Raw genomic sequence first — 25,310 nt, 5'->3', positions numbered from 1 at the left:
CCACAGCTCCTATATTTAAACTAGAACTTACCAAACAGACATTTAGCATCATATATAGTGTTATAATTTTATATAATTAGAATTTTGATCCAGTACTAAATTTCACAAAAGTTTAAATTGATGAAAAAAGATAAAGATGTTTGTTGTAAGTCATTCTGTCCTGGAAAAGAACAGTTCCAAAACTAAATCCGTCCAACACAGTGCCCACAGAACCTGAAGAGCAAAAATCTGCCGAGCTGTAAGTCTTTTAGCCCAGCTCTATGACAGGTTTCTGTGTGCATAAATGACACCTGCACCTAAAATCAGAACAGCAGCTACTGAAAGAAGCAACTAAATAAACCTACAGCATCTGAAACAGCAATAGACTAGCTTCTTTTGATGACTTGTTTTTGGCAGCCTGCATTACTTAGAGTATTTGCTGTTTTTAATATGGGGACATGAGTATATTCAGGAATTTATGATTGTGTCTGGGTAAAATTAATCAGTAACATTTTCTGTCTGTTTAAGGCTAAATTTGAAAATAGAAAATGCATTTTTCCATTTGAAAAAAAAAGGAAATTTATAGAATCAAGTAATGATTAATTTGTAAATTTTCCCCCCGACATTTCGATTCTAAGAGGCAAAAATTGAAACTAATGTGTGTATGAATGAACTGATAAATGTTATGCGGAGCGTATCTGGCTTAGAGCATAAAACAACAATAACAGTGCACGATGCAGCGCAGGAAAAGAAGTAAAAGCTCAGGCCGGGCAATGCACACAAATAATACTACTATCACTGTAAACACAAACAAGTGTTTGTTTATTTAGTTCATAAATATGAAAAAGGAAATCCAGTAACAGCAGAGCAAAGAGAGACAGACACAGTAGAGAAGCTAGTGTTCCCAAACCACAGAGATCCTGCTTTATCTCCACATAAATGAACAAACTCCCAAACTGCATCTACAGATTCACTCAAATAAAATTTATTTCACATAGATATTATATTACATCACCCATCAGCACAGTTATATTTCACCCCTCATCACTCACATCTGTTAGACAACTTAAAAAAAAATTGGTCAGCTGACATTTCTGTATAATTAAGAAAGAGAGTTTGCTGATAAAGCATGCAGAGGCCACGGTTCAGACAGGAAAAAAATAAAAGGAAAAACAAATGAAAGAGAAAATCTCTGTTGTTTTTTTAGTACTCAATGCCCCGCATGGCAGCAACGGTGGAGGACAGTCTGCGGGGCAAGGGTTTGGCAGTCTGGCGAAATTCTTCAGGTTTGGCCCGGAGAAGAGTGGTGATGTTCTGGAGAGTTCTAGATGTTTGCAGCCCCAGTGCATCCATTACATTGCTTAGGTAATCTGTTAAAAAAAAAAAAAAAAAAACAGTTTCACATTGTATTTGTTGCCCTAAATAATTAGAATGACTTAGACTTAGACAACTTAGACAACGTACATTTTTATAATTTCATGTTACTACACATATAAATGTGAATTTCTAAACCTTCTGTAAAGAAGTACAGCCAGAACAGAATGTCTTAGGAGGTTTTTTTAAACTACCGTAATTTTTACCACTATAAGGCGCATTTTTACAAAGATCACCTTATAATCCAGTGCACCTTATAATCCAGTGCGCTTATGTATGAATTTTACCAGTCAGGTTATAAGCAGCAGTAAGGCTACACCACTGAAGTACAGAGTTATACAGGAGTTTCAGTTTAGTTCTCCATTTCCTCGTTCACAAGGGAGTATTATCGGACTGTAGCTGGCTACTAACCCCGGCTAGCACTGCTGCAGCAGCATTAGCATTAGCCATTAACCACGCTAAGCGCTAGCTCTTTCTTCGTTCAGAGGGGAGTATATCGGACTGTAGTCTGCGGATCAGAGTACATAAACTTTTACATAAACATAAGTACATAAACCAGATTTCGACCTGATTTCGTCAGATCTGACAAATTACCTACGTCAGATCCGAATGTCAGTGTTGCGTAGGGCTGTGCCATATCTTATCATACGCAATAATATCGGCAACATTTTTAAACATAGTGAACAATATTATACTCTGAAATATCGTGCCATATCACCCCCCCTAATTATCACATCAGGGTTCTACATTTCTGCTGTTTTTAGCACAAGAAAAATCCACACTGTTCTCATTTTCTTTTATACATCTACCAGAGACTGTATCTGATTATATCTGTCAGTATCATTAATTGTACTTCACTCCTGGATATATGGAGAGATGTGTAGTGCATTATTAGTATCAGGACATTCTGGATCATTGACTTCTGATACAAATCTGATAGAATTCTTGTATCTCTTAGTTAGGGGTGTACCAGATCATATTGTGTGCAAAGATAAAATAAAATGTCATTTTGTTGCAGTAGTGTATACTTGAAATACTTTTTATTTTTTTATTTAGAGTTTTGTCATATCGGCAAGAGCATCGCTATGAAATATCATGATACCATGAAATATTGTGATATTACAAACTCAAGGACGATAAAGATGATTGGTTAGTCACTAACGTGTAGTTAGTCAATGCTAAAAATGAAGATGACTGCTTAATCCGACATAGTGAACATCATGAGAGACAAAAATGTTGTGTAGTCTGAGCTTGGCATAACGATTTGATTTGTCCTACCGATATCAGTAGCCAGTTGTTTTGTTGAATGCGGATTCAGCTCCTGAATCTGCAGAATAACATCACAGTATGTCTGCATGGTCGCCCTGGCTATTGAACCCAGCCAATAATCTGCTGTGTTCTCCAGCTCCGGGACATCATCACCTACAAGAAGAACAACCCATTAGCATAGACAAAATGACCTGAAATAACTCTTTTTACATTGACTTCCATTGAAAGTTTACAAGGTATTTTCTCTCTCCTGTAAAGTTGCTGTTTTGGAGATAAGTGTTTTTCATTGGACAGCGACGATTTACATTATACAGTTGTGGTCAAAAGTTTACATACACTTGTAAAAAAACATAATGTTATGGCTGTCTTGAGTTTTCAATAAGTTCTACAACTCTTATTTTTCTGTGATAGAGTGATCGGAACACATACATGTTTGTCACAAAAAACAGTCATAAAATTTGGTTCTTTCATAAATTTATTATGGGTCTGCTGAAAATGTCACCAAATCTGCTGGGTCAAAAATATACATACAGCAACATTAGTATTTGGTTACATGTCCCTTGGCCATTTTCACGGCAACTAGGCGCTTTTGGTAGCCATCCACAAGCTCCTGGCAAGCTTCAGGTCGAATGTTTGACCACTCTTCTTGACAGAATTGGTGCAGTTCAGCTAAATGTGATGGTTTTCTTGCATGAACCCGTTTCTTTAGCACTGTCCACATGTTCTCAATGGGGTTTAAGTCAGGACTTTGGGAAGGCCATTCTAAAACCTTAATTCTAGCCTGGTTTAGCCATTCCTTTACCACTTTTGATGTGTGTTTTGGGTCACTGTCTTGTTGGAACACCCAACTGCGCCCAAGACCCAACCTTCGGGCTGATGGTTTTAAGTTTTCCTGCAGAATTTGGAGGTAATCCTCCTTCTTCATTATCCCATTTACTTTCTGCAAAGAACCAGTTCCACTGGCAGCAAAACATCCCCAGAGCATAATACTACCACCACCATGCTTGACAGTAGGCATGGTGTTCCTGGGATTAAAGGCCTCACCTTTTCTCCTCCAAACATATTGCTGGGTGTTGTGGCCAAACAGCTCAATTTTTGTTTCGTCTGACCAGAGAACTTTCCTCCAGAAGGTTTTATCTTTGTCCATGTGATCAGCAGCAAACTTCAGCCGAGTCTTAAGGTGCCTTTTCTGGAGCAAGGGCTTCTTTCTTGCACGGCAGCCTCTCAGTCCATGGCGATGTAAAACACGCTTGACTGTGGAGACTGACACCTGTGTTCCATCAGCTTCCAAATCCTTGCAGACCTGCTTCTTGGTGATTCTTGGTTGACTCTTGACCATCCTGACCAATCTCCTCTCGGCAGCATGTGATAGCTTGCGTTTTCTTCCTGATCGTGGCAGTGACACAACTGTTCCATGCACTTTATACTTGCGTATAATTGTCTGCACAGTTGCTCTTGGGACCTGTAGCTGCTTTGAAATGGCTCCAAGTGACTTCCCTGACTTGTTCAAGTCAATAATTCGCTTTTTCAGATCCACACTGAGTTCCTTTGACTTTCCCATTGTAGCTTTTGTAGCTGAGTCTAATCACTGGGTCAAATGAGCCCTATTTAAAAGTCAACAGCTGTAGTCAATCAGAATCACTTACAAGAAGTGAAGAGGCCATGACATGAAGCTAATTTGATTGACACAACTCGCTACATCACCAAAATTGACAAATTTTGTTGCTGTATGTATATTTTTGACCCAGCAGATTTGGTGACATTTTCAGCAGACCCATAATAAATTTATGAAAGAACCAAATTTTATGACTGTTTTTTGTGACAAACATGTATGTGTTCCGATCACTCTATCACAGAAAAATAAGAGTTGTAGAACTTATTGAAAACTCAAGACAGCCATAACATTATGTTTTTTTACAAGTGTATGTAAACTTTTGACCACAACTGTACTTCTAATCAGTCATCACTATATAAGCTGTATCTATCATATAGATAACCAGAGCAGTAAGTGTTAATTAACCCAATGGAGACACGACCGCTTTGGGGAAACAACTGATGGAGAAAAGAAAGAACTTCTCAATTCGGCATCAGTTAATTCATTAAACCAAAAAGCACAGGATCACAGGAAGTGAAATGTGGAAGAATCATTTTAAACTGGGCGGGTGTGATGCGGTCTCCTTTCAGAGTGGATGAATCCGCTTCCAGGTTATGTTTAGTCAGAGAGAGAGTGCGCTCAGTCAGAAACGTGCCCTTCTGAAGTCTCCATTGCTCCACCAGCTGCTGGCGTTCCGTAAAATTGAGCCGGATCCTCTTTTAGAGGCTGCACATGTGACGTAAGTACGTAAATACGCGTGATGTGGCCAAAAGAGCTTTTGCGAAAAGCAACCGACACCCCAGCTTTTAGAATGAATATATCAGGCTTAGCAGGGATGGTACCATTAAACACAATAATACATCTGCTTTCAGTTTACAAACAAAATACCATGAACTGCCACTTTAAATGTATGAAATTGAGATTTTAAGTGATACACCAACACAAAGTAGCACATAATTGTGAAGTGGAATGAAAATAATACACGGTTTTCAAAATTTCAATTATATTAAAATATAAGAAATGGGATGTGCAAAATTACTTAACTCCCCCTAGTTGAGCCACCTTTCACTGCAATAACACTTTAATCTAAACCCTTCCACTGTGGCTCTGGCTGTTTGTTTAGGGTCATTGTCTTGCTGGAAGGTGAACCTCTGCCCCAGTTTCAAGTCTTTTGCAGCCTCCAACAGGTTTTCTTCCAGGATTGCCCTGTATATAGCTCTATCCATCTTCCTTTCAACTCTGACCAACTTTCCTGTTCTTTCTAAAGAAAAGCATCCTCACAGCATGATGCTGCCACCACCATGTTTCACAGTGGGGATGGTGTGTTCAGGGTGATGAGCAGTGTTACTTTTTTGCCACACAGTGCATTGCATTTAGGCCAAAATAGGGCAAAAACTTTGGTCTCATCTGACCACAGACCCTCCTACCACGTTTGCTCTGTCAAATCATTTTCATTCCACTTCACAATTATGTGCTACTATGTGTTTGTATATCACTTAAAAACTCAATAAAATACATTTAAATGTGTGGTTGTGAAGTGACAAAAAAAGGAAAAAAAAAAAAAAAAAAAGTTGTAAACAGACAAATGCTAATCATCAGTTGTGGTCAACTTATAAAATATATATATTTATATTTATGCTAATAAATGTACAGTAAGTTGTGAAATAAATTTGAGCTAGATTTTTTAACTGCCGTTGTGCTGTATAATATTTCATTGGATAGGAGTATGTAAATTGATCACACCTGTGTAAGTTGTGAGGTGTTTTCTTGTGAGAGAGGCTAAACACTGGCCAGCATTATCATGGTATGGTAAGGTGATTTATTATATGAGGTTACTAGATAAATGGGGTATTCCATTTCTGAAATTATGCAAACATTAAACATACCTCGATCCACAGTGTCAGTTGTGGCAGTTTCTGGCTAGAATTGTTTGTGCGAAAAATCACACCCACAATTCAAAGCACAGGCTGTCACATATCCCGCAGGTCAGTACAGCATTCTTTAACTACTATGGGATGTGCCACAAGTATTGGGGTACGATTTGTTTCATGTCCCATAACATTTGACTTGTCTTTATTCCGTTTACAAAACAAAACAATTTATAGCTGTTACAGTTATTCTAAAAATGGAACAAGATTGAACAATGAAACAAAAACTATATTCTGTTATCTTTATAAATATGGGAATACCTTGCTCAGGTGGATATGGTAGTTTTCCTGTGTGTAAGGCCAGTTCCAGTGCTGGGTCCTCCTGGGTCACAAATGGCTCCAAATGCAGTGGAAGAGACATGATATACTGCCCAATCTAAAGTGCACAGAGTTTGCAGTTACTACCACATTAAAAACTAGCTCAACATACTGTAAGTAACATCTTACAGAATATGTTTGTGTGTGTGCTTGCATGTGTGTGCTTGTAAGTGTGTATCTTACGTTAGTAATGTACTCCTGTGGCGAGAGACTGAAGGTTGGTAGGTTTTCATTCAGTGTTTCACCCAGACCAGCAGAACCCCGAAACTGCAGGTACAGAATATTTTACTCACACTTCTCAGTGTCAAATACACACTCACCCGCCGACACACACACAGTCCACAGTACAAACCTCTGGCTTATTGGCGAGGCAGAGCTGGTGTTTGATTTGCAGAAACACAGAGTCAAAGGCGAGCTGATTGGCCTGCTGGTTCAGACGGGTCAGAGCAGCACGAGTCTCAGACAGCAGGCTGGAGTTTCCAGTGCCTTTCTCCTACAACCCACACACACACATACACACACACACATACATAAACACACACCTATATTAAAATATTTGTTTAAAGGATGAAACGTTTAAAAATAAGTTGAATTTTTATAATTTTACATGAAAGCAAAGAATGTTACTATTTCCATGCTTGTCCTATTTCTCTAACCTAATGCAATCAGATTTTCACATTTCAAAGGCTATTTATATTTAGTATTTTTCCAGTTGGTTCATTTTTAAATTGCATTACATTATTCAGGTGAAACCTTTCTGAGTGTTCATTAAAATAACTGGGATTACTTTTGTAAATTAATTATAATCCATAGCGACAGCCACAATAAACGCAAAATATGTTATCAATGACTCATGGATACAGCTACTGTAATATTATAAATACATTTAAAACAGATTTTGCCCTGTCCAAAACCTTTTTACAAATGTAGGCCTTCAAGCCACAATAATATCTGGGGACTGTGAAAAATAATGGGCTAATGGGATATTTAATAAAATAAATAAACTGGTATCTATGTACCATATTTTTCGCAAGGCGCACTATCAATAAACGTCTATTTTCTGGTCTATTTCCATACACAAAGCGCACCAGATTATCAGGAGCATTTTGCAACACTAGTAAGGAACAGGGTTGTCGTCATGTTTTCCTTCTAATTCAGCAGATCTTGTAAAGCTAAGCTAAGTAAACAAAATTGTAATTCTTAAAAAACAAAAATCTGTGTAGATTAAATCTGTGTTAATCTACACAGATTTTTCTCCAGAGTTAGAAGCAGGCTACTGGCTGACAATACTCACCTCTACGCGGCCAAATGGCTAGTGCTTACAGCTAATGCTAATACTGCTGGAGAACTAAACTGAATCTCCTGTAAAACGCTGTACTTCAGCAGAGTGGCTTTACTGCTACTTATAACCTTGTAATCTTGTAATATTCATACATAAGACGCGCTGTATTATAAGGCACACTGACGATATTTGGGAAAATTTAAGTATTTTAAGTGCGCCTTACACTGCGAAAAATATGGTAAGCTTTACTATTAGCTAGCTTTTTAGGACTTAGAATCAACAATTATGTTTTAAAATCATGTTTTTCAAATAAGTACAACCAATTTTTATTCAGTTCAGGACATGGAAGAAGCACACCAGGAACCTCAAACTTTGTTGTGTCTTCCCTCAAAAGAAAATCCAAAACCAAATCAGAGATGGAAAACCGACCATTTTCAACTTTTTCAAACAGTGGAAACGCTCCTGAAAATCATAATCAGAGCTGGCCTTACAAGAAAACAGTATTTTTACACAATTTACTAACACTAGGCTGTCAGTGTAAACTACCAAATATGCACTTCTGAAGCTATCAGTGTGTGTATGCATATGCTACACTGCAATAAATAACACTTGGGAAATCAGGTTCTTCGTACGAAAGAAAATATATTTATTTGAACAAGCAAACCTTGAGGGTGTGCAGAGTTTCCAGCAGATTATTGTACTCCGCCATGCTGCTCTGCTGCAGGTAATTATATTCCTGCCATGGGTTCTTCTGGCCCCGTCTCTCAGCTCCACCCTCTTGCAGACCGCTCAGACTTCTTGGGTTAAACCCCTCCCACAGAAATCGCCCTGCCTTTCCAAGAATCCTACCAATCAGAAGTAATAATGTAGAAGTAGAATTAGAGAACTCATTTCATAATGAGTCTATGAAAACCGACAAAAAAGTGAAACCCTTATTTTATGTGAATGCATGTTTGCAGGACTCACTTGTTTGAAAGCTGCTGCTCAAAAGCCCCACACTGTCTGAGAAGCTCCCCACAGGTAGCAATTATCCTACAATTCAATAAAAGAGAAAATAAATGATCACACAGCAAAATACATTTATGCTCAAATACCTGATTTCTAAATATGCACAATACAGAGCCAGATCCTGGGGCCCTGAGACACAACACATTTGAAATCTGATCCAATCACAGCCTTTGCTTAGCCTGCCAGGTAAGCAAGGGCTGCAGAATTCTAATAACCATTCAGAAGTGTTATTCATTGACCTTGAATGATGAACTGATCATTTTGGTATAGACAGTGCAGAGCCCACCTGACAGAATTCTGGAAAGCTGTCCAATCCTCAGTGAACACTTCAGAGGTAGGGGCTTCCTCAAATTTATACTTCTTTCTGATTGACTGAAGAGTGACAGAGAAATCTGACACATATCTGAAAGAGGAAAAGAGAGAAAAGGTGAGAAAAAGAGAGGGGGAGACCAATCAGTCGAAACAATCCAGAGTTAACATGCCCAAAGTCTCATTCTAGTAATATACTGCTTGTATATTAGACATGCTGTGTACCAAGGAAGGCCCTAATGAATACTAAAATTGCCCCATGACTTGGTCCACACTGAAACAGCTATACGCTTTATTCACCTGTGTCACCATTGACTACCAAAAGGCTGTGGGGTACAGAAGTAGTATTGGGCTGCTGGGTACTAGCAATGCTGTCTCACTGCTGCGTTCCCAAATGCACTTTAAAAAGAAAGACATCTAATAAAGGTTAAACCCTCCATAGTTTCCCCGACGATCCCGTACTTCACCGTGAATGGATTCAGAAAATCAGAAGAGATTTACGATGTATGTTACTGTGCTAGCTATCTAAGGCTAGCCATATTATTATATTACCCAGCCAGCCAATTTAGCCAGATAAACATTAGCAGAGAGACAGCAAGCTAGCTAAACCTGGTTCTCCAGCCATGATTGAATTAACTCTGAACTGTCTATTTTCTCGCTTTATTGTCAAAATGAGTGGAGGGGTAACGTTAGTCAACGTTAGTCAAGTTAACTTTGATTTCAACATGGAAGCAGTGCATTCTGACCTAAATCACTCCCATCCTGAACAGCTGAACATTTCCTTAGATACCTTTTTCACATTTTGTTGGCGTTTCGCTTATTTCCAATCATTCTGCATTCCCATAATCACAAAGAGAAAACCTTATTTTGGAAAATGTGTTTTTCTTTGAGATGTTTCTTCACCCTGATCACCTTAAGTCGATCTGTGGTAAACTGATTTGATTGAACATTATTTGGAAAGCCGTAGCTTTTTAGAATAGCCCACTTAGCTAGCTAGTTAATATGCTACCATGGGGAGCCTGGTCTTACAGCAGTGTACACTTACATGCTTAGCTGTACTATATTTGCCATTTAATGGTCATGTTAACATTAATGTTATGTCTGATTTCATATTACAGATTAAGGTCAGAAAACTTTAGAAAAAAAGTGTTTCTTTAAGACACTGGTTGGAATGTGAAAGTTGAAAAAGAATGCTGTGCCCACGTTATTTGCCTGGACAGAAAGTTTAGTTCAGTAAAGCCTGTGAAGAGAACTGTAACTAGATGAACTACAGAATATTTTATTACAGTCACTAAGTTAGTTAGTAACTAACTAGCCAGCAAGCTAGCTAATGTGTATTTTCTCAATACAGCAAACAAAGACAATTACCAAGTTACCTTTCATGTCCTGCACATAACCCTCAATCCAGTTCCTGTAGCCTTTAATGAAAAAACAGTCCGGGGAATAATGCACTTCTTTTCTGCCCATTTTTTGACTGTTTCACCATTAATTCAGGGAAGTGTGTGATGTTTGTTGTCCACACAGGCAGGACATTTAAACTGGTGAATATCCTGCCGGCTCCCTCGCTGCCTCTGACTTTCGGTTTAGGAGCGTACCCCCCAGCCTTGCTTTGATTTCAACAAGGAAGCAGTGCATTCTGACCTAAATCACTCCCATCCTGAACAGCTGAACATTTCCTTAGATACCTTTTTCACATTTTGTTGGCGTTTCGCTTATTTCCAATCATTCTGCATTCCCATAATCACAAAGAGAAAACCTTATTTTGGAAAATGTGTTTTTCTTTGAGATGTTTCTTCACCCTGATCACCTTAAGTCGATCTGTGGTAAACTGATTTGGTTGAACATTATTTGGAAAGACATACCCTTGTATTTATATATAATTTTTACAGTTGACATATCAACATACATATCAGAGCAAAAACCAGGCCCTGTGAAGGAAAGAGCTGCCTATAGAGTTCAGAGACAGGATTGGGGAGGTACAGATATTCGTTGTGTGTGTGTGTGTGTGTGTGTGTGTGTGTGTGTGTGTGTGTGTGTGTGTGTGTGTGTGTGTCCATACTTGCTGAACAGTGCACGAAGAGCTTTGATGAGGCCACACACTCCCAGTCCATCTGTAAGTTTTACACAGCGATCCACAGCAGTGGCTGCCAGGCCAAACACCTTCTGTACAGAGTGTGTGAGCTCCAGCACACAATCCAAGACCTCCCCACGCTCCTATACACCCACACACAAACACAAAGTTGACTAAAGGTACACCATGTAACAATCCTGTTTCTCAGGGATAGTGCAGGGTAGAAGGTGGAAACAGGTTTATTATTAGAATGTTCAGTAATCATGTTGGATACAATAGACAACAAATTCTACTTCAATTTACTATATTATTTTAAATAATGCATTATTTACTTAGCTATGGTTAGCAACCTTACAGGAGCTCAGTGATTACCTGTTTAAGAAAAAAATAGCAAACTCGCCTGTTTCTATGGCTTTAGCATACTGTTCGGGTCCTGTTGTTAATACCTGGCAACCCTGAGGGTGAAATGGGACTGGGGGAATTTAGATTCAGAGCCCATAACCCACACAGGTTCCTGTGACGTACTGCACAGTTCAAATAAGAAAATACTGAAAAGACTAAAGCTCTGCTGACAAGAGCTGTAGGTGCTATTAACTCAGCATCTTTCCATAATATCTGATAATACAGCCTGATCGTGTTACGAGATACTACAGAAAAATATAATCCTTAAATGGTCCTTCATGTGACCATATACATATATTTGCTTTTTGACAAAAACCTTGCAATTCTGAAATTAATGTCAAAACATTAAATAGGTGGGCGGCACGGTGGCGCAGTGGGTAGCACTTCCGCCTCACAGCAAGACGGCCTGGGTTTGATTCCCGGCTGGGGCGACCCGGGTCTTTCTGTGTGGAGTTTGCACGTTCTCCCCGTGTCTGCGTGGGTTTCCTCCGGGTTCTCCGGTTTCCTCCCACAGGCCAAAGACGGCACGTTCAGGCTAATTGGAACTTGGTTGAAATTGCCCCTTAGGTGTGAGTGTGTGAGTGAATGTGTCTGTTTGTCTGTCTGTGTCTGTCTGCCCTGCGATGGATTGGCGGCTTGTCCAGGGTGTATCCTGCCTTCCGCCCGATGCCGGCTGGGATAGGCTCCAGCACCCCCCCGCGACCCTTATTGGATGAAGCGGTTGATAATGACTTGACTTGACTTGACATTAAATAGGTAAGAATAGTGAAGAATTATCTTGAGTAAAATTTCCTTAATCTCAAAAGATTTTAAATGTTTATTAGTTCAACCATTAGCTTGTTAACTGCGCCAAAATGCAAATGAAAAGATCTGATGTGACTGGCTTAAAACATATAGTTAGGTTAGTAGCAAATACTAGATTAGTTCCTATACTGATGTACATATGTGTACTTTGCAGATGGCTTTAATATACCTTGACTTTATCACCCAGTTTTGGGCAAGAGGCTAGAGCTTAATCCCTGTTCACTAAAGCACAATACAGCTCTAATAGTAGATAAGGCTTAATTGGCACTAGTCAAATTACATCATTATGGCACTGCAAAGGCAAGTTGATGCACTTTGTGATTGCAGTACTATGTGTTCAATGTGTTCACTAAAAATATTTTACAAAAAATAGTGATAAATATAAATGTATTTGTTTGGCTCATGCACACTTATATATACTTAGTATACACTGTTGTACAAAGTACTTTGTACTTTGTTATACACTGGATTTTGTATCATTTCTGGTTATTGGCTGGACTTTAAGAACTTAAATGGAGCTTAAACTTTTGACAGAACTGCGAACTACCGGACTGCGTGTGCATTTACTCACCAGTGGTACAGCACTGAGTTGGATCAGTAGGTTGGTCTCCTCTAGTTCTCCATACTGCATCTGATAACTTTTATATGGTGAACACACACACGACACCAGTTCACACACCTTCAAAAGGTTACACTCACCTACAAGAAACAAACGTGTGTAAGGCATTAATCAAACAATATCACTTTAGTTATGAAAAACAACAACAACAACAAAATATCACCCCCACAAAGTGGCCCACACACGTACTGAGGTGCGGCTGCATTGCAGTTTCCAGGCTGCGGCTGAAGTTGGCAGCTGTCTGATGGAGTTCCAGGATTGTCTCCAGACGGCCCTCAGCAGGGCAGCATTCTAGTGCTGCTGCAATGCTGTCTGGGATGGATGGAACCATGGCACCCAGAGTTTGGATCGTCAGTACGGTCACCACCTCATAGGGGTTTTTAAAGACCTATTCACACAGACAAACACACACAATGACATGACAATTTTAATGCAACATGACACACACTGGGGAAAATAATTACTTGATCCTCCTTACAAAGACAAGAACAGTCTATTCGTTTTATTTAAGGTTTATTTTAATAGAGATGGACAGAATATCAATATAAAATCCAAAAAAAAATCTATTATGTATTTGATTAAGTGAAAGAATCATTTGATTGCCTGCAAATGCTTTAATTTGAAATTGGAACACAACACAAGATAACAGTCAATCGCCCTTATTCTAGAGCTCCAAGGAAGTGAAGTGAAGTGTCAGCCTACAATTTCACAGGGGGAGCTTGTTAATGATCTCAGGGGAGATGGTAGCAGAGTCACCAAGAAAATCATTATGACTTTAAAGGCCCGTCTGAATCTTGGCAAAAAAAACACCTGAATAATTCAGAGAAGGTATAACCATATAAAAAACTTCTGCAGCATCAGCAATTGTGGTTCAATTGTGCTTTAGGCGTGGATGATGTGTCTGTACTTTGGTACACGGACACTCATAATATGCAAATCAATCAATTATTAATACACCCCCCCCCAAGCTGTATAATTATCTGGGTCTCACCTATCAGAGGCACACTGCTGCTGCTGCAGCTCAGCCAATCAGCTCTCCCTCCTGCCCTGCCTCTAAACCCATACATCACCCAGTGCCCCTCTACTCCTCCCATTTTTTAAAGATTTTTCAAATTAGAGCTGAGGGTAGAGTCAACTCAAATCAGGGGATTTGGTATCTTTTGAGGACCAAATAAACACAGTGATAAACAATGGTATAAACTATGCACCACAGAGTGCCAATACACAAAATTTCACAATAAGAAGCAGGGTGTCTGACACCAGAAATCAGAATGGAGTATTATATTTAGCAGGAAGGTCCTGCAATCATTCTTTTTTGGTCCAACTAAGAACATACACACTGACATCAGCATTTCAGTAATCAGAGTGATCTGTCTCCTTTACGAGGGCAATAATTTATAGATTGCAAAGACATTTTATTTCATCTCATATAAAAGTGTGTGTCCATTTTGTCATGTCATGACTGTATTATGCTACAGAAAGTACAACAAAGCTATGTACGCCAGGTGCTGTGTGCCTGTATGTGTGTGAGTACCTGGCCAGTCCACTGTAACTGTGTGTGCCAAGTTGAGAGGAGTGTGTCATAAAACTCTGAGAGCTGCTGCTGTAGAGGAGCGTCAGACTGACACACACTCTCCCACACATTCAGCAGCTGCACCTGAAGCAAACAAACACACACAGACATAAATTGGGGCATCTCTGGAAAATAATACACATTAATAAAGAAACACAAAACAATTGTAATTTATTTTTCACAGCCAATATAATATTCAATTAAAAAAGTATACAGGATCTGTGTGAGCCTTACCTTGTGGCACTTATAGTAGTAAGCCAATAGCTGAGGCATTCTGTCTATTTCTGTGAAAACTCGCACAAACAGCTTGGCTTGATCTGAAGAGAAAATCCACACTCATTAGTACTCTAAAAAGTATGATTATTATTCACAGATATAACAAATATATAGAATAAAGATCATGAATTGTTACATCAAGGGACATTTTTGGAATGCACACACCAGTAAAAGTTGTAAGGTAAGTTCTTTATCCTGTGAGTGATAATTTGTTGCATTGCTATAAGCACACTAGCCAGTGTTCAACCTCAGAGTTTGTGCAAAGATAGTGGTTAACAGATGGATGAGATTTTAAATTTTAAGAACAATTTGATGTTCAACTACAATTTTTCAAAAAAACATGATTCTCTCTACATGTAAGGCTGTTGCTATGTGTTTGTTAACTCCAAATTTGATATAATATGTGCTTGCAATGATGTTGCTAGATGGTTCATATGGTATTCCAGAAAGTTGCTATGATGTTGCTAAAGGTATTTTCACACCAAAAAGTCTGGACGACATTCCGCAGCAAAGTTAGTGTCTTTGCTACATTGTATATATCTGGTCCAGTTAGTTTTGGTTTCACACTGTAGTTTATTAAGGGTTTAATATGGGCGTTTTCACACCTATAGTTGGTTTCTCTGGTTCGAATCAGTTGATAAGTTTGTTTATTTGAAGCGTTTTCTCCCTCTGTTTGGTTTGGTTTCACACAGGAATAAATCTAAATGCACCAAAATACACACCAATAAACCACACGAGCATGCTGTGTCCTCTGATTGGTCAGAGCTCTCTGGCATGCGAGCAAAAAAGAAAAGTTAGCGAGAAAGTTCTATGCGCGTATATCTGTGCAGTGTGAAGCTGCTTTAATACTAATGCTAATTACCACAACTATGAACAAACACTGTCTCTGTTCCATGCTGTTTACACAAGTGGTCTGTGCTGCGTTCACTACTTACAACCGCATGACTGTACTAGATGTACATTTGCACTGCACTTCCTATTGAAAACAGTAAAAATGTTTTTTTCACAGTTCACAGCATTTTTTTTTTAAATGACGTGCAGTGCACATGTACATGTAGTAAACGGAGTCGCATGGTCGCAAGTAGTGAACGCAGCACAGACTACTTGTGTAAACAGCATGGAACAGAGACTACGTTTGTTCATAGCTGTGGTAATCAGTGTTATCTGGCTAATAAATCAGATTAAACTGTGCCTTATCAGCAGTTTAGCTTAAATAAAAGGACTATATTCGATAGCTCAGATCGGTCAGATCGAGACCGGATCACGTTCTCACCACAAGCGAACTGCTCTAGAGTTCGTTTGTGACCAGACCGAAACCACCTCCTCTAGCTGGTATCGGTGTGTTTTTTTTATCTGCACACGAGTGCGATTATGGTTTCCACACCTGCTCAATCGAACCGCACTAAGAGTACAAACTAACCAGAGTCAGTTTTAACCAGACCAAATAGTGCTGTTGTGAAAACGCCCTAAAGAACTTTACTACATCCTATCATCACCATCTACATGGGCTGGGTTTCACTATACTTCAAATTAATTGGATTGAGTTGTAGAATGTTAGTTAGTAGAGTTTTGATGCGCTGATTGGCCAAGTGTTGTGCCAAATTCTAGCTCTCTGCAGGAATCAGACTCCCATTTGTGTACACGTCCCCCTCCAGCATAATGCATGTAAAACATTATCCTCAAATTGCTTTTATTTCAGTTTATAAATAAGGTTTAATCTACTGCTACAGTAAATAATGAACTCCCAGTCTAAGCGTTTGTGTCCATAGTGCTGTGTGACACTCCTGCACGCCAAGAAAAGCACAACACCAATTCTTTTTTCTTCTGTATGGTTTAAAAAAACTGCCTTAGTTTCTTGTCATTGATCAAGTCTACGCCATCTAGAAAGGGCTTTCACAATGCAGATGAATTGGTTCAGTAAAACTGGACTAAAACCACCTCTTTTGGTCGGACTGAGATTTATGTCTCCTTTCACACCAGCTACTTTGGTTGGACCAAAACTGAACATTTATATATGGTTTATAATCGTAATAATTTAATGCTGATAATGTAAAAAATGATTCCACACAGTTCGACTTAAGACTGAGGGGTGAAAGGAGAATAAGGGACTAGAGACTGCTTTGAGAAGAGGATATAAACAATAATTCCTGCTACTCGACTCACGTGCTGTGGTGTGTATGCATGTGTCTCACCTGTAGAGAGTGTGTTAAAAGTAGAGACTATCTGAGGGCTGGCGAGAGCCTCAAGTCTATTTTTGAGAGCCTCCAGCTGCACACACTTCTCGCTGTAGTCTGGAGTATCCACCAGCATGGCCAGACTGCTCTGCATCGCTGCCAACTTACTGCTGATCACAGCCACATCCTACATACACGCATCAAATTAACCAACCGTGATAAAAATCACTTCAACACAGAGGCACACGTGCACACTCGAATGCATCCTTACACACGCAGATGCACAAGCACACACACACACACCTGTGTCTTGAACGTCTCCTCAATGTCTGCGCTAAGCGTGCTCCATTTATCTGCTTCCTGTAGAGCCTCAGCTGCTAACTGCATCCTAGACTTCACTTGATCAATCTCCACCAGCACCTGCAACATGCGCACACACACACAAAAGATATCCAGATCCTTACACACAACAATTTGCACTAAAACATACATAAAACGCTGTACATGTGTGTTTGGGTAGCTACCTGCATGGACTGCAGTGTGTCCTGTTCAAACTTTTTGATGTCTTCTTTCACCATAGTCATCTGATCCTTCAGGAACGAAGCCTCTTGCTTCAGAGCCTCTATATCCCTCAACACGCGTGGCATGTTTTGCAGGGCCTGAATGCTGCTCTCTGAAAACACACACATACATTTGAATATGACAGCAAAAAAAAAATACAAATGTTAGTTGTGAGAAACACAGTTTTAATATGGAGCATTGAACTGAACCAGTAATGTAATATCTATCACTATTTTTATTTAAAAAAACAAAAAAAAACTATTGTACAAGATTAGTTTTACATGGTTAGGTTAAGGACCATAATTTTGGCACAGGACTTCTGTAATGCTTTTGATCCATTTGAACAGGATAAGAAATGGCAATTAAAATAACAAACATTGAAGAGGCTTCTTGATTTACATATCACCATCCTATATCAAAAGTTATATATGCCACTCATTATTTTAAACCAGTAATTGATAAAACAATGCTGCAGCACTGCTCAGGTTTTTGAGAAAAGATCCTTTGTGGTAGATGCTGTACAAAGTTATCATCTGTTGTGGTGATAAACTGATGCACTCTGTGAGAGGAGTTTGCAGGTTTCACTGTGTGGAGAACCTTCAAAAGGAGTGTGTTAACCTTGTATGCCCGGAGAGAAAATGATAGTATCGCTATTGTCGCGACATCATCAGTACTCAAGTGTTCAAGAACTGACTGACTAATATCCATGTATACTCAGAACAACACTACAAGATTTTAGATTGCCAAATCTTTCATTTCTCTACATGGTAGGGTTGAACATGTTTATTTTTTTTAATTAATCAAAAATGACATTCATATTCTTAATTTTGCCCATGGCAATTACTTTTTTTTTTTTTAATGTTTATCCTTTTTTCATTTAGTTGATATTTTCTCCATAGTGTTTTTATGTTTTTGGCAAAATTTCCCATTTCCCATTATATATCTACAGATTATATCTGTATAGTATCATTTATTTTACTTTAATCCTGGATATATGGAGATATTTGGAGTGTATTTTTAGTATCATGACATTCTGGATCATTAACTTCTGTTACAAATCTAATAAAATGCTTGTATTTTTTACTATCTCAGTTAGGGGCGTGCCATATCTTATCGTATGCAATACGTTTTTTTTTTTTTTATTCAGTGTTTTGTCATATCGCCAAGATTATCATTATCATAAAAATACCATGAAATATTGTGATATTATTTTAGGGCCATATTGCCCACCCTTACAGAGCATTATATATTTGTAATAAAACAGCATTTACATTTATTCATTAATTCATCTGCACGTAGATGTTGGGGTTAGTATACTAAGAGTAAGAAAGTATTCAATATTCAGCCCGAAACATGTATTTGTTTCATCTATATTGTAGTCGCCCATGCGACAACACTGAAAAATATAATAGAGTGTGTTTTTATCTTTTGTTACTTTTTTTAGTGACCAAAACATTGTTTTGTAAGGCCTAAATACTTTTTTAAATATCCATTTATGTGTTGACTGCATCATGGAGGAGAACTCAAACACAGAGTCAATGGAGCAACCTGAGCAACTTGTACCAAAGAAAAACACTATTTATGTAGTTCATTATAATAGTTGTTCATTATACGTAATTAATAAAACGTTTAATGTATTCTGCATTTTTTTATTTTAGAAGAAACTGAAGCTTTCAAATGTTTTCTTTCTTTAATATGATGTGCAGCAAAAGATAAGCCAGCAACTGATGATTAAATCAACAGAGGAAAACCACCAACATCAAAGCAAAGTAACAGCTACAACTTTCACCAGCTAAAAAAGACCAAAATTCCTGACAAGAACATCAACAGGAACTGAAAGGCTCTGAGGCCAACTTAAATTCATGTTTTATTACTTTACATTGCTTTCCACATCTGAACAGTCAACACGCAACAACAAATCCATTAAATCAATTCAAATTGGCAATTCATTTAATAATTTATTACACTGGGTCTACATTACTGTACACAGTATAAGTACAGTTGCTTCTCCCTAATGTGGAGCAGTTAGCCAAGAAAAAACACAGTAGTAAAGCACCATTAAGCTGGATGCCGACCTCAGTAAAAGAAGAGTAAAAACAAAAAGAGAACCAGTGCCATGCCTTGTGTGGCTCACATGACAAATTCTAGAAGAAAGGTTTTGGGCATTATCACTAGCATAGAGATAAATGTACAACCCAACTCATCAAAAGTATATCAATGTACATAAAGCTTATTAGAGAAGTTAAATAAGATGTGTATCATTCGTAGTAAATTTATAACTCATGTTTAGTGAAAAAGTTAGCCTTAGTGTTTTTATTTCTACCTTAAATTCCACCTTAAACGTGTCAGGCTGACGAGCAGTAAATTCAAAAAGCACTTATTAAATGATGATTTCATTTTCAGAGCTATGATTCACAATGTAGAAAACATAGAACACTGATGAACCTTCCCAGGAGCGGCCGACCAAAAAAGAACATCATAGTGAACGAAAAACATGGTGGTGATAGTGTGATGGTCTGGGGCTGTAATAGATGGAACCAGGAATTCTGCTGTTTATCAGACAATCCTGAAGGAGAATATTCAGCCATCTGTCCGTGACCTCAAGCTCAGGTGTACTTGGGTGTACTTGACTTAAAAAAAAACTAAATTAAGGTTTTGGAGTGGTCTAGTCAAAGTCTGATTGAGATCAGACCTTAAACAGGCTGTTCATGTTTGAAAAACAATTCTGTAAAGAAGAGTGCACTCATTGCCAGTTATTGGTAAAGCTAACACTTTTCAGGCAAACACTTTTCCTTTAATAAATAAACAGTTATTTTAAAAGTGCATTTCCTGTTTACTCAGGTTGTCTTTGTCTGATATTAATGTTTGTTTAATAATTAGAAAAATATCAGTATGACAAAAAATTTAAAATTAAAAAGAAATCTGTAGGGGGGGCAAATCATTTTTCATGCCACTGTACATATTAATTGGAATTCTTTTTTATTCTCAGTAATGGCGTCACAACTGATTAAAAAAAAAAAACAATTTGGTTTATTAAATAAAATGCTGGAAATCAAATTTTGCTTTTTTATAAACAATAAACTCATTGATTATCAAAATAATGGTTAGTTGCAGCCCTTCTGTACTGGTCAAAATTAATTTTTTGTCCTGTTAGTTTTTCAAAATCATCCCAGATTAAGTTCTCCTGGTTGACCAACCATGGTTAAAGCTTATTAAACATTGCTGTGAGGATTTAACTGGGTGTATGTACTAGTGCTGTGCGATATGACAAATATCGTGGGGACGATAGAAAAGTGTCTATCGTGCTACATACCTTTTATCCTCCCTATCGCTTCTACAGTAATTTCATCAATTATTCATGCAAATATATAAAGTAGGCTACGATTAAATGTATTGGCGTGGTCACTTTGCATAAACTCGGTTTATATAAGTGATAATAAAGTAATCTTTGCAAAAAAGCTTCGTAATGTGGTTTTGCGACATGACGCTGCTTTACGTTATTTGACGGACTCTTTAAAAAATGTTAACTGAGTTTATTTTGATAACCCAATTTAAATATCTGTATAATTTTGAAAAAATTTGCTACTGCATCTACCTCATCTGTTTTCATTTGATACATATATATTGCTGCACTAAAGGGTAGTAATTCTCATTTCTGAAAGTTTGGTTTAATGTCACTTTGAAATGAAGTTGGAAAAAAGTAAGCAATGATATTATTTAGCCATATTTTTCCAGGAATAACTGAAAACATACTCAAATGTGGTATATCATGATATATATCGTTATCGTGATATATGATTTTATCCATATCGCCCAGCACTAGTCTGTACCACATATTCTGGCCCATGTGATAATTTCAAACCACTAAATGCTGAATATTCCTCTGACCACATCTATATTACAGTTTTTCATTATCAGGGCACTTAGCTGGCTATAAAATACAACTGAATACAAAGAAGATAAGGGTTCAAACAACATAACATGCCCTTTTCAATATTCAAAACAACACAGGAAGCACTTGAACCACCAAAAGCATGAAAAACAGCATTTACCTTCTATCGAGTTGTTAACTTCTTGAATAAACAGCTGAAGCTTCATGACGAGAGTCGCTGCATGCGCATCAGCTCTTCCAGGCGCTTCTTGCTGCGCCACTTTAAATGCGCCATTCACCCAATCCTTCACATCGAAATCATCCGCAAGAAACTTTGAGAAGTCCATGTTTAAAGCTTTAAACTGGAAACCACTAGCTACCTCAGCTGTTCCATCTCAAAAACCTGTCAGGTGCAGAGAAAGAGAGCATTATTTAGAATCACATTAGCAAATTAGATTCACATTTCACATTTTTTAAAACCTATGGTTCTTTTTATACTTAATAATTTGCTTAAGTAGCAAAACACTAAAAAGGAATGCACTGCAAGACACTTCCAATCAGTAATGTAATTACAACAAAATGAAAGCATCCAGTTTATACTTGAGTCCAGCATGTTTTGTAGCTTACTGGTATTTTTTTTGTGGCAGGCAAGTGGCAGGCTTAATTTAGGAATGCCCACTAAGGTACATCCTACAGCAGCTATAAAAGCAGTCCCTGCTGAATTCTGTTTCACTGGCAGTCTCTTAATTACTCTTTAACACTTAAATGTTTACAGTGGTTAATGCAGGAATGCTTTGGTCTAAAAAAAAAAACTTTTGCTGAGAACTACTTAAATTATTATAGCAAACACTGACTTTTTCATTGGGCTGTTGGATGGTAATTGGCTTTTATTACATTTCCAAAACATTTATATATACATATATACACTGCCTGGCCAAAAAAAAAGTTGCCACCAAAAAAAAGAGGTCACACACACTAATATTTCGTTGGACCTCCTTTCGCTCTGGCATTGTTTCAGTAAGCTTCTGCAATGTAAAAAGATTTATTTCAACCCAGTGTTGCATTCATTTTTCACGAAGATCTTGCAGCATTGATGGTAGAGTCTGACCACTACACAAAGATTCTCAATGAGGTTTGGACTCTGTGGTGAACAATCCATGTGTGTAAATGATGATCTCATGCTCCCTGAATCACTCTTTCACAATTCCAGCCCCATGAATCCTGGCATTGTCATCTTGGAATATGGCCGTGCCATCAGGGAAGAAAAAAATCCATTGATGGAATAATCTGATCTATATTCAGTATATTCAGGTAGTCAGCTGACCTCATTCTTTCAGCATATACTGTTGCTGAACCTAGACCTGACCAACTGCAGCATCAACACCACATAATTTACATAAATCCAGGTGACAACTTTTTTTTGGCCACGCAATATATATAAAAAGTTCAAAATACATTCACAGGTTGTCAGAAACAGAACTTGACAACATTCGCCAAATATAATCCCTTATAAAAAAATTCACCAACAAAATGTAAACTAGGGTTTAACAAAATAACCGATTCATGAATATATTGAGATATATAACCACACCGTCATTCTATTCTAAAACACTGATCTAATTCTTAAAAACACAGTACAGATCTTTAATTACAGATAGCAGTGCTGTGCTACATCTTCGGATCCTATTCTGGATCCAAAAAGTTTCCTTGTAGTCAGAATTCATGTATTTGTTGTTGTGTTTTTATAGTATGAGAGTTTTCCTATATTATAAATATATATATCGCAAAATATTTAACCATCACTTTGTGTACTTACAATACAAAAAAAATGAATAGGATCGAAAAAGTATATTAATAATTAAACAAAAAAAGTGAAACTTATGTTTTATTACACACAGAGTGATCCATTTCAATTGTTTATTTCTTTTATTGTTGATGATTATGGCTTGCAGCCAATAAAAAAACAATGAACCCAATGAAAGCCAGTATCTCTATAACTCTATAGCCAGGGTTATAGCTTCCGCTTTTGTCATAAATGCCATTTTTCCCCTTATATTACTTTTACTTATACTTTACTTATACTTTAAGTAGCTTTAAAACCCAGTACTTTTACAGTAGTTTACTTGATTAAAAAGCTTCAGATGATAATTCAGCTTCTACAGAAGTATTTTAAGCCCGAGTATCTGTACTTCTACCTGAGGACAGTAGTGTAGTGTGAACAGTTCTGGGGTCAGCTCTGGGATTAAGTGTGTATCAGTAGTAAATTGACCTGCAGCTGAAGAGCTCCTCAGTCCACCCTGTAGTTCTTCCCTATTCCTGGTTTAGACACGAAGAGAAAATAAACAGCCCAGGAGAAAGAAATCACCATAACAACCAGGTACAGCTCCAGCAGCGCGACCGCCTCCTCCAGCGTTAAACTGCGCTTTACCGTTTGAAAAATAAACTTTAAAATCTCCCAAAATCACAGAAACAGAAGCTAACGCAGCTGATGTTTACAGAGCCAGGGTCCGGGGTGTGCCCTATGTTGTCGCGTTCGGGTGAAAACACGGTTTAAGGGAGAAACGTTCCTCTTGGATGTTTATTGCTTGTGTATGAAAAGGGGCGGTTGAGATGTTTATACAGCTGTGTGTGGTGTGTTAGTTTACTCGTGTTTTAACATTTATAGCTATATTTACATCTAGATTCAGACTGTGAAGCTGATTCGACAGTTCTGACACCTGATGCGAAGATCTCAGACTGACGTGGCGGGTGTTACACCGTAAACGGGTCGGGTTCAGTCAGCGGCAGGTGGAGGGAGGGGTGATACCTCTGATTTCTCCGATACCAGAGAAAGCAACACGATACTAAAAAAAACATGTTCTGGGATAAATATGGGATATTTAAAAATACAGCTATTATACCAGATATATTCTGCAGAATCTGTGCCATTTCTGTGCCAAAAATGCATTTGTTAACGATTCCCACTCCACTATAAACCTTACCATGAAATATAATTATTAAAATCTTTCAGAGATGTATTTTTTTCATTGTTGTGTGACTCCAAATCCCATCTCTGCTTTATTTTTTTTTTCATAATAAACCCATAATATTAAAGTTAAAATACACATTTTAGTTTTCACTCAGTCCTGTTACCGAAACATATTACCCCATCTAAAAAATCTCTAACATTCTACATCTACAAAAGGAAGTTACATAGGTAGCCACCATTTAGCTATTTTTTATGTTTTTGTTAATTCAATGCTAAAAACTCATTCCTGTTACTTTCATTCCTATTACTCAAAACATAAAAAGTACCGTAACAGGAATGAGTGCCAGTAACAGGAGTGTGTTCCAGTAACAGGAATGAGTGCTAGTAAGAGGAGTGAGTGAAAGTAACAGGAGTGCGTTCCAGTAACAGGAATGAGTGCCAGTAACAGGAGTGAGTTAAAGTAACAGGAAGGTGTGCCAGTAACAAAAGTGAGTTCCAGTAACAGGAGTGAGTGAAAGTAACAGGAGTGTGTACCCGTAACAGGAATGAGTACTGTCCCCTGGTTTATTAATTTATTAATGTGAATATAAGTTAGCGTAAACAACTTTTATTCATTCAATTCTGTTTATTCATCAAAGGAACTAGTGGACTTGCTTTTAAATTTGCTTTTTAAATGTCACATGAGTTTTGGTAACAGAAATTTAAAAATATAACCATCTTTAGCTTGTATACAAATAAGTAAAGCTGCCTTTGTTTGACTAGTACATGTTTTAAATAGTTAAATATATGTGATTTAAAGTTGAAAAAAGAAAAAAAATAAGTTTAATTTGAAAGAGTTACAATAGGCAAATGGCTCCCATTCGGTGGAATAGCCAACCAGATTCTATAACAATAAGTGCGTATTATATAACAGTTTTTTGGGCCCTATTT

At 37.8% G+C, this 25,310-nt stretch overlaps 1 protein-coding gene across 2 annotated transcripts; it reads right to left on the bottom strand.

Annotated features, from left to right (window-relative positions):
- Positions 1-774: 774 nt before the first annotated feature.
- On the bottom strand, positions 775-23,954 carry cog7 (component of oligomeric golgi complex 7). 2 transcript variants are annotated; one of them, XM_049480093.1, is made up of 18 exons: positions 23,608-23,954; positions 21,594-21,815; positions 17,505-17,653; positions 17,284-17,400; positions 16,999-17,167; positions 14,765-14,847; positions 14,492-14,614; positions 13,147-13,345; positions 12,910-13,037; positions 11,121-11,275; positions 9,039-9,155; positions 8,711-8,776; positions 8,409-8,589; positions 6,815-6,955; positions 6,646-6,729; positions 6,406-6,520; positions 2,632-2,775; positions 775-1,349 (listed from the first exon to the last, which is right to left on the bottom strand). In XM_049480093.1, exons 2-18 carry the CDS (start codon positions 21,757-21,759, stop codon positions 1,183-1,185), a joined length of 2,304 nt encoding a protein of 767 aa, XP_049336050.1. In that variant the 5' UTR covers positions 21,760-21,815; positions 23,608-23,954; the 3' UTR covers positions 775-1,182. The 2 variants fall into 2 exon arrangements, with proteins under 2 accessions (XP_049336050.1, XP_022529790.2); XM_022674069.2 differs by having other exon boundaries at positions 23,682-23,954.
- Positions 23,955-25,310: the final 1,356 nt, after the last annotated feature.

Source organism: Astyanax mexicanus, chromosome 6, assembly GCF_023375975.1.
Source record: "Astyanax mexicanus isolate ESR-SI-001 chromosome 6, AstMex3_surface, whole genome shotgun sequence".
Classification (NCBI taxonomy): Eukaryota; Metazoa; Chordata; class Actinopteri; order Characiformes; family Acestrorhamphidae; genus Astyanax; species Astyanax mexicanus.
The sequence above is the reverse complement of the archived record's forward strand: the minus strand, read 5'-3'. Positions and strand labels throughout refer to the sequence as shown.